The sequence below is a fragment of the Lipomyces chichibuensis genome (genome assembly GCF_038497645.1).
Source record: "Lipomyces chichibuensis strain CBS 12929 unplaced genomic scaffold V1513scaffold_115, whole genome shotgun sequence".
Taxonomy (NCBI): Eukaryota; Fungi; Ascomycota; class Lipomycetes; order Lipomycetales; family Lipomycetaceae; genus Lipomyces; species Lipomyces chichibuensis.
In genome coordinates, this window is record NW_027117567.1 from 1 (window position 1) to 9,786 (window position 9,786).

Genomic DNA, 9,786 nt, shown 5'->3' on the forward strand with positions numbered 1-9,786 from the left:
ATTTGGTACGAATAAACACGGCTATGAGCTCTACTGTGTTCTTACAGAGTACGACCTTGTATCTCTGCCTCTATCGTACCTTCTCTTAGATACGCCTGGCGTCCAGGAAGAGGGCAAGAGAGAAGCACGGTTGACCGCGTGGTTTACTGCATTGCGAGACGCAGGATTATGTCCGAATGTTGTTCACACCGACAAGGATTTTGCAAGTATCTAAATTTTAATTCAACATTATTACTTCTGGTCTTTAATTGAATTGTTTTGGTAGAAGTGACAGCCGCGAGTATTGCTTTTAAAAGAGACAACCTTGCTTATAATCATCACTTATGTTTGTGGCACAGCCTGCGAGCAATTGATCAGCTTTATCCCGCTTACATGTACGCGAATTATATGCAATCTCCTTGCAACGGCCGCACCGTTTGGTAATATGCGTGGCTTCTACAACTTGTGAGAGCTTCTGGGCGAGTGCAGTCGGAACGCAATGGACTAGGGGTAGGAACAAGTTGGAAACTTATTACAAGTGCTTTAGAATATTGAGCGACTAACAAAGCAATTCCTCAACGTCCTTATATATAATATGACACGTTAAAAATAGCAGAATTAAAATATACGTTTCAAAAATATACAGGGTTTCAGTGGTGCCACACTTCTAATTCTTCGTGGTGCTGCCCCTTCTCTTCATTTACTGCATATGCCGAATCTTGGACGATAGCCTGTCCATTAACTCGATACAACTCATTATCTTGGTTTAGTTGGCCCAGCTGAATAACTTTCCTTCGCGGTCCTTGATGGACACACTCGTACTGGAGAATGTCACTTCCAAGTCTTCACAGGTCCCAACGGCGTGTCTTACCGATAGCAAGTTACTCGCCAACCTATCAGAGTATCGAACATTACTGAGCTTCAGTTTGTGCAGATTCCCGTCTTGATCCTTTACCTCTATATCGATGCGACCAATATACTCGATGTCGACTAAGGTACCATCACCGACTTTAACTTGTATGTCGGCTTTCTCGAATTTGTACATTATTGACTTACTGTGGCAGTAATGGTACGACGCTGCTGAGTCAACGTACCACTCAGAACCGTTTGACATTGTACCCTGGGTGGCAATGGCAATTCTTTCGTCTACTGTCATCGCAAATTCTTGTCGATTTCCGTTGGTGTTATTGTTGTACTTCGAACTCGGCGAAGGATCTTGTGGATTGTTCCCCATCTTCGTAGAATCATATAGGCGTTGGCCGTTGTGCTTCGGGTTCCGGCATCTCTTAGCCAGATGGCCCACCTTTCCGCAGTTGTAGCAGGCTCTTGTCTCCTGCCTCAGTTTTGACCACCTCGTCGCGTTCGAGGCTCTGCTGAGCGTTCTTCATTCGCCCAGAGTCTCCCACCGATCCTAGCTCCCATTTCCCGTATCGGAATACTTTCGATGGAGCCCAGACTAGTAATGGCTCCACAAAACTCTGGAGGAAGGTTATTGATCAAACCTTCCAGAAGTCCTCTGCGTTGACTTGCAGATTTAGAAACTCCTTGAGGACGTCGCACCACTCCTGCACCCATTTATCCACATTCTGGTCCGATTGGCATTTCGAGGTAAACAACTTGTTGACGAGTGCTAACTCTCTTGTTAGGGAAGTCTGCTGATATCGGTGTCCCATGCTTTTCCAAATGTGCTGAGCATCTTTGGTTGCCAACAGTCCGGGTTCCTGATTGCCTAAGGTAACAATCAAGCCCAACAGTGCCAAGTTGTTCTTTTTCACTATCACGGTGGCATCCTCAAGATTGTAGGGGCTATACATCCCCGCACCACTAACTACATCCCATGTGCATGAAGAGAGCCTCCATGTACATTGCCCATTGACGGTAGTTCTTTCCGTCGAATTTAACCATCGCGCCAACGGTCAATGGAGAGCCGAGTCCATTCACATTGAATCTGCCGGAGACATCAGGCGCCGCAGGGCTCATAACCTGTTGAAGAGCATGCGAGGGAATCGCCGACAGAAGAGTGTGAATATTATCCACGAATACTTTGGTGGAATCCATTGTGGCTGCTCACGATGATTGTCTGTGCAGATGTGCTAAAGTGGATAAAGTGTGTATAAGTGCTTGATCTTCACCTTGATCTATTCACCTCTTCTGAACCGGCGGGATCATTCCCTTAAATGTTACAAGGCCGGTCCCTGTACGTACGCCAATGGAACACACTAAAGAACAAATGTGTACATGCGATAGGAACTGTGTAGAACATCGTAGACCTCTCAAGGAATGACTTGATCTCACCAGAACCTTCTCGTGCGGAGGAGACTAAATCAACTCAGGGACTGCATGACGCTAGAACCTTGATCCACTTGGTGAAAACTCTAATACTCTCAACACTTTGAAGATCAAGCTGAATGTGTCCACAACGTCTTTCAGGTCGCCAACAGAGTGGTGCAACTGAGACTTTAAGGAGCTATGAACTGCCTCTCCGCGGGAAGTAACAATCGTGCCAAGAAGCACATTGTTGGTCCAATACTGTACAAATTTCTCCTTCTTTGGAAACAGCTCATCTGCCAGGTAACCCATAAGCGGCGGCTTAGTCTCATAACGATTTCGGAGTTCAGCCCAAGCTTCGTTGAATGACTCCTGTGTCTGGGCGTTAACAAATGGATGCCAAAATTTTAGGAACTGATCCCATTGTTCACCGAAGTGCTCGTAACCTGCTTTCGTGATAAGGGAGGTCGGACAATAAGAGCTTCAGCCCTAAATATCTGCTTGGCATGAAGTTGAGCATTCTTTGTGATATGCCAAAGACAGATGAGGTGGTTAGTAAAGGATAAAATGAAATTATTGCCTTCTGCAGGACCTCGTCACCGTCAGTTAAAATTGTAACCGGTGGAAGCAGGCTCAATCGGCCATAAACATTTGCTAGGTGTTCAAACACCCAAAGAATCGAATCCTCCCGTTCAGAAAGCAACTGCTAACTGTAAAAGTGCGATTTGTAGAAGTCATGCCAACGACATTAAATAACGGGAGGCGAAACCGGTTGGTCTTATAGGTGCTATCCATAATGAGAACCTGAGAATGCCAGAGAAGCATCTCAGTTGATGATTTGTGCATGAACAGTAGTCGAACCCGTTGATCCTCGTCGCGTTTGTTGAAAGAGATATAGTCCGAGTCCTCGTCAAGTTGGAATAGTAAGGCTTGAATATGAGACAGCCCATCGAGCTCCTTTCGCTTGATATCGGCCCGGAGATTATGGATATCTCAGAATAATCTCGTCGCGTAACAGAGGTACCCGGATCTAATTGACGAAGCGTTCGGACAGTCTCTCTAGCTCGAATCCCCACTTTCATCTGTGTGTAGGCTATAACCCCGCTTCTTAGAATGTCGTCACGTCGGTGAACTGGATGCGCGTAGTCGTGGCTTGACCCTGCCAACCTCGAACCTTAACTTTCCAGTTCCGATTTGATTCTGTCACAACAACAGAGAACGGACAATTTGTTTACAGGAGCCAGTTAAATGACATTGACGGGTAGATTCGTCATGATGTCTGCTCGTGTACTGTCCCCCTGTACCCCTGTCCCCCTCGATCACACTGTAAGAAGACATTGGAGATATCGCCGTTCTTTCTACCTTGCTTCTTTGAGTCCGTATCTCGTAACCATGCATCCTTGCCCAGGCTTGTATCGATTTCTTGGCGGTATCAAAATCGGATAGACAGTCTCAGGAGGGGTGGCATAGAGGGGGCAGGGAGGTCAGGACCGCCCTCGTCAAAACCTTCCCACTCCTCGTCTTCGTCGATGTCGCTGAATGCGTCGTTTACGTCGAAATATCGAATAGATCATCGTCACTAGAAGGGGACCCAACTCTGCCGTCAGGTGAAATCTCCGAAGAATCCATGAAAAACCTAGAAAGCCGGAATGCAACAAGTGGTGTTCAGGAAAGCCGGAAAACAACAAGTGGTGTTCGGCTGCATCAGAGACGCGAAATAATGTTTGTTGACATCACGTGATTACACTAGGCTTAAAGAGGAATTACACTTGTGGTGTAGCTTTAGTAACCGGGGGGTAGCTTTATCCTGGGCCAATTCAAGGGGGCGTAGCTTTAGTAACCGGGGGTGTAGCTTTATCCTGGGCCCCAACAATAATGCATTCAGACGTTTAACGGCAAAATTCCTGATTTGAAAGTGAAGTAAGGGCTAGGGTTGTCTGGTTGTTGTGCCGACGGACTATGATAAGAAACTTTTGCGACAAATTGACTCCATTGTCACTCACGGTCTGCAATTGAAAATAGAGGCTTGCACGCACACACATAACCGGCTTTCACAAGGTAGGCAGGCTATGGATGGAGCCAATCGGTCGTGGCAAGAGCCTCTTTCTGAGCTACTCCTCCCCAATGGCACGCGCTCTTAATGTCTACACAATATCAATATTCGCCGCATTCGGCGGCATATTGTTCGGGTTCGATATTGCTTCAATATCCGGCATTATTGATACCGATCAATACATGAACTTTTATGGCAATCCACTAGGCACACGGCAGGGTATTATCACGGGCGCGATGGCTCTCGGTTCGTTCGTTGGTGCGCTGTCATCTGGTGTTCTCGGTGATCAGTAAGTGAATTTTGCGTTAGTTCATCGATTGGTAAAAGTTGATTTGCCAAGGCTATCGCGCAAAGGCGCTATCCAACTCGGCACGATTTTCTGGTGCATTGGTGCTGCCCTGCAGTCTGCGTCGACTGGCGTTGGGATGCTCATTGCTGGACGAGCAATATCCGGACTTTGCATCGGGCTGACCTCAACCCTCGTGCCTATCTACCAGTCGGAAATCGCACCGCGCAAGATACGCGGACGCATCGTCTCGTTCCAATATTTTGCACTCACTTGGGGTATCTTGATTCAATACTTTGTAGAGTACGGCTGCTCGTTTCTTAAATCTGACGCGGCCTTCCGATTGCCGTGGGCGATCCAAGCCATTCCTGGCATTATCCTATTTATTGGCCTGTTTTTTCTCCCATACTCGCCGAGATGGCTCGCGAGCAGGGACCGGTGGGAAGAGGCCCTGAGTGTACTTGCTTTCTTGCGCACAGCCAATACAGATATCAATGACCCTCTTGTGTTAGCAGAATACAAGGAGATCGAAGAGCAAGTCCGGTTCGAACGTGAAGAAGCATCAGATTCACTCCGCGAGCTGTTCTCTAAGAAGTTGCGCAAGCGAGTCCTCCTCGCCATAGCGATCCAGGTGTGGTTTCAGCTGAGCGGCGCGAACGTATTCAATTATTACATTTTGTATATCTTTCAATCCGTGAGCGTTCCCAACTCGAAGTTCGCGGCATCGATACAATATATAATTAAAGTGGTTATGTCCGTCCCAACCATCTTGTGGTCTGACAAGTGGGGCCGCCGTCCGATCCTTTTGATCGGCGCGGTAATTTTTGCTTCGTGGCTCTTCGTCATTGGCGCCCTGCTCTGGCAGTACGGTGAACCCAACCCCAAATCGGATCAGCCATACTCCTGGATAGTTGTTGGCCATCCGAACGTGACGCGTTCCATTCAAGCTTGTTGCTACCTTGCCATAGCCACATTTGCGATGTCCTGGGGCCCCGTATCCTGGATATACACCCCTGAAGTCGTCCCGCTGCGAATCCGTGCAAAATCGGTCTCGCTGGCGATTGCGACCAACTGGCTCACCAATTTCGGCCTAGGGTTCGCTTTCCCGCCTCTATTCCGCTCGATTAGCTGGCGCGTATTCTTCATACTAGGTTCCTTCAATATCGCAGCTTTCATTACTGTCTGGTTTACCGCGCCTGAGACGAAACAGCACACGTTAGAAGAAATGGACGAAATATTCGAGCACGGTCAGCCGCCATGGACCTCGTTCTTGAACTGGAAGGAGACGAATAGGCTCGACATGCTAGCCCAGGATATTGAGACGTGCTATGTGATGAGTCGTCAGTTGTGAGCTGTTGGGGCCTGTGATGTTCATAATACCGGCGAGAGTAGCAGCCAGAATTGTCATCTCTTTCTTTAGTGCTTATTACAGATGTCAAGTCTTCATCGATAAGGCTACAGGCGCTCTGGTCAACACGATGTTTGCGCAGTGGCTTCTCCACATTGTGTGCGAACCTTACTTCTTCCACCATTATACCGAACAGGTTCTGTTCGACATGGCTTGGCAAATGGATGGCCTCGCCTTTCCCGTTCTCGGGAGCTGTCATCGATTGCGTGATCAGAGTGCGTGATCAATATGATAGATATGCGACTGGGGAACCGTTCTGTATGTACTGGCTCAGAAATCTCGGTATATTACTAATCTCTAATCCCATACTGAGATATCGAACATGTGTAACATATGAGCCAACCCGACCTCACAGTGTCCCACTAGGTACTCACAATTAGTTGTTCTCTCGATTTTGTCATAGACGGTTCGGAGCTGGGCTTATCGCGTGTAAGCGATTGATATTCGACTGAATGGACTATGAACTGTATAAGTGGAGAGCTTAGATTCTTGTCTTTTTTACCACCAGTCTCAGGGACAATTTAGGTCTATATATACAGCGAGCAAATCTCTCTAACTGAGGTGACTCACACGACAACCTCCTCAAGTCTTCCGGATTTCCCATCACTACCGACGAATGTACGCTACTACATTCGTCTACCTAAAAACTGAACTCAGCACTACATCAGTGCTGGTGATCCTTGTGGAACGGGTTCAAAGCGGGGTGTCTCCACCTAAGACAGAGACCCACCTGACTGGAAGTAGAGACTGAGATCTCCTGCACAACTGATCCCCAACAAAAATAGACGTAGAGCGAAGGTTGAATCTAGATTTCCAACATTCGCGGTTAGTACTCACGGGGTCTATCGTGTTTGACCCTCAGATCCCCCGGAAGTTCCGTCTTGACGCGATGTATCGTTTTCGATCAAGCGTAATCACATTGTAGTTTGGTTAAGCGTGGGGATGGAGGACAGGATCGTTGAGATATTTGCCAAAAACTTCATGTTCAAATTAATTTTAGTGTCCATTGCGGCACACTACCTAAATGTTTGCAGGGGAAGGCTTTCTGGAATCACTCTCTGGGAATGGAATAACTCGACAGCGCTGGAGCAACCTTCCTCCTTTACTTCTTGCTAGGTGTCTATAAAAACTCGATTTAGTGACGGTATCACTAACCATCATTGAATGGCTCGGGGGAGGCGGGCGGTCCGTCCTGTTTCAGCCCCCGGAACCGAAGAAATAAAGTACTGAGACCTTTAAGTGTTCATATGAAAGCAGTCTGTTTCCAACATGATCAGTCACTGTCCCAATAGTGCATCGTGTTTGACTTCCGTATGCATCGCCTCCGTAAGTGAGATAGACCTGAACCCATTCATATGGGGAAGCTGCGAATATCTTCGCGGTCGCCAAATACCCAAACCGTTTGCATGCCTGTCATATGTACTGTCAGCAAACAATGAAGATCTGAAGTTGGCTAGAACACCGTAGAGATGATCACCTGCTGCAACATATGATAATGAGCCGTCCAAACACCTGCGTCTGTTACTCGCAACCTCCAAGCTCTCCATCTTGCATTAGCGCCTGGCGTAGTTGTTTGGTTGTACTTGTACAACATTGTGGTATCCCGCCTTACAGGTTCTTTACCTTTTTTGAGCGTTCTTTGTTCTCCGAGACATTCCAATTCCCACTGCATATGTGGTAATAGTGAGCGGCATGCGCAAGGAAAGAATGTATATTAAGATTTTCATTCGTTTGCGCCGGTGTCTTGCATGAAATTCTCCAGAATCTCGAGAACCATCGCCGGAAACGCTCTTGTGCTGCTGTCTATCCCTCCATTTACAGTAGCCGATTCATATGACGGGAGCATTGCACATTGCTCTTCACATGACACTCTTCACATAACAAAACGAGATGCCGGAAAGTTTTGGTACAAGTAGCTGCACCCATGTGGTGGAATTGTTAACAATCTACTGTACCGTTATTTCCATCTGCCACTGACTGCCTAGGGGCCAGCCATATGAAAATGGAGAAGCCGCCATGCTCAGCCCATGCCAATGCTAAAATATACACTATTAGTATTTGGATTGCGGGCCATCTTATCGCATGATTATACCATAGTGAGATTCCTGTCATCCATGTCATTGCATACGCGCATCCATGAGGTTTTTCCGGTTAGGAGCCATATCTCCGGTCCTAGTGAAGTTCCATTGCAACGACAGAGTAGTGTTCAATAGAACCGTTGGAAATATTTTTAGCGGTCACGTGTAAAGTGCTATCAAGGGGAAGGACTCGTCATGATCGTGCAGGAGCCTATGAGCAAGAATTGCGTGGATCAGACTTGCAAGCCTAACAACAAGCGATAATGTAGTGAATATAGGGACTAAAGATTGCTGAGTTTCAATTCGACACCGTCAGCTAGTGGGTCAATATGTAATGCTCGAATCTCGAGATAAGATTTCGAGGCTGAGTAATTAATTTACCGAGACTTTCGAGCCAAAGTCCACTTATTATTTGGTTCGTTCACTCGCAACTATAATCGTAATCGTATGTACAAAACTGGATAACAGCTTCCGAGAATAATAGAACAGCGGAAGGCTATCCTAAATTGTCGCATAATGTACTGTACAGGAGGGGTTGGATGAGGTTGGAGGTAGTCCCCATGAAATGGGGAAAACTGCGGGGTAGACCGCATTCGGGTTCCTCTACCCCCACCCCCGCCCCAGCACAGCCAAAATTGGTTTTTGTTCCCAAGCACCAGCGGAAATTTTATCTTCAAGCGGATCCTTCTACTGCGCTACCCCATTTTAATCGCTCCACCTGGGCTCCTGCACGCGAGATCTAGACTTCACAGAGCTTGACTTCTCGAAATTACGATCAAAGCACTCGGAAGAGACTGCTATTGTTATTACAATTCTACGTTCGAGGCCCTTTCAGGCGGCGGCGCGGCGACATATTTCATGCTCTAATGAAATCACTCACTCTTTGCTAGCGAGATTGATGTTAATCAATGTATCCATATTCGCATGGTAATTCGGGAAACCATTCAGCAATTCGAGGATGAGACTAGATGGAATCGAGGATAACGGTGAACTAGTTATAATTAATCGAAAATCGCCCCATTGAGGTGTCTTGTAGGCTCCCAAGTACCGAGGGTGGCATTGGAGACGAGCTACACGGCTCAAGATTTCAGTGCCAGCGACGGTGACCTCCCTCGCATCACCTAATGGTTTTAGTCGGTGGTTATCGTTTGATAGAGAAACGGTCCATTATGTCAATTGCAAACGTGATTTGCCGCGAACAGCTTCGCAGGTAGGGGACATCGCTGAAACGCTCAATAGGACTACTATTCCTGCTAAAAGAGCTTGTGCGGCTCAGGGTGGGGGTTCTATCTGCGGGTCTAGCCCCGAGACACCAGGGTTACGAACCCTGGGCCCTGAGGCGATTATTGGTGCTGAGGATCAGTTTCTTCTACGGGGAAAATTTGGGCTGAATGCTGGCGCGGAGATAACGGCGACAGCATGTCAATATCTATCTCCGCCACAGGCCAGCGCCCTGCCCCGCCAATGTGCTACTGAGAAAGCACATGACCGCGGTCTTAGCCGAGATATTCAGTCATTATTAGTTAAGCTTCAAAAGCATTAACGTATTTCCCCATCGAACCGGCCGCACCATCGAACCGGCCATTTTCCCACCAACACCAAAACGTATAGCTCAACACTCTTCAACGCGTCACTTTTCAACTACTTCTATATAAAATGCCATATACTGATGAAAACCGAATTCAAATGGCTATAGACGCGTACAAAACGCGTC

General features: G+C 47.3%; 5 protein-coding genes across 5 annotated transcripts; 2 read left to right on the plus strand and 3 right to left on the minus strand.

Annotated features, from left to right (window-relative positions):
• V1513DRAFT_407169 (uncharacterized protein) lies at positions 1 to 357 on the plus strand (the record flags this gene model as incomplete). Its single annotated transcript, XM_066895648.1, has 2 exons — positions 1 to 206; positions 266 to 357. Coding segments are annotated over 2 exons (298 nt in total), but the record flags the coding sequence as incomplete, so codon positions are not given.
• A 227-nt stretch (positions 358 to 584) lies between these two features.
• On the minus strand, positions 585 to 1,344 carry V1513DRAFT_38166 (uncharacterized protein). The gene has a single exon (XM_066895080.1). It carries the CDS (start codon positions 1,211 to 1,213, stop codon positions 746 to 748), a length of 468 nt encoding a protein of 155 aa, XP_066750279.1. The 5' UTR covers positions 1,214 to 1,344; the 3' UTR covers positions 585 to 745.
• A 131-nt stretch (positions 1,345 to 1,475) lies between these two features.
• V1513DRAFT_461293 (uncharacterized protein) lies at positions 1,476 to 2,037 on the minus strand (the record flags this gene model as incomplete). The annotated part of the gene is made up of 2 exons (XM_066899890.1): positions 1,476 to 1,803; positions 1,844 to 2,037. The coding sequence occupies 2 exons, from the start codon at positions 2,035 to 2,037 to the stop codon at positions 1,476 to 1,478; spliced, it is 522 nt and encodes a 173-aa protein (XP_066750280.1).
• Positions 2,038 to 4,371: 2,334 nt separating this feature from the next.
• On the plus strand, positions 4,372 to 5,937 carry V1513DRAFT_428489 (general substrate transporter; the record flags this gene model as incomplete). The annotated part of the gene is made up of 2 exons (XM_066896292.1): positions 4,372 to 4,589; positions 4,641 to 5,937. 2 exons carry the CDS (start codon positions 4,372 to 4,374, stop codon positions 5,935 to 5,937), a joined length of 1,515 nt encoding a protein of 504 aa, XP_066750281.1.
• A 1,213-nt stretch (positions 5,938 to 7,150) lies between these two features.
• Positions 7,151 to 7,843, minus strand: V1513DRAFT_38348 (uncharacterized protein). Its single transcript, XM_066895143.1, has 2 exons — positions 7,472 to 7,843; positions 7,151 to 7,404 (listed from the first exon to the last, which is right to left on the minus strand). The coding sequence occupies exons 1-2, from the start codon at positions 7,664 to 7,666 to the stop codon at positions 7,192 to 7,194; spliced, it is 408 nt and encodes a 135-aa protein (XP_066750282.1). The 5' UTR covers positions 7,667 to 7,843; the 3' UTR covers positions 7,151 to 7,191.
• Between the last annotated feature and the right edge of the window lie 1,943 nt (positions 7,844 to 9,786).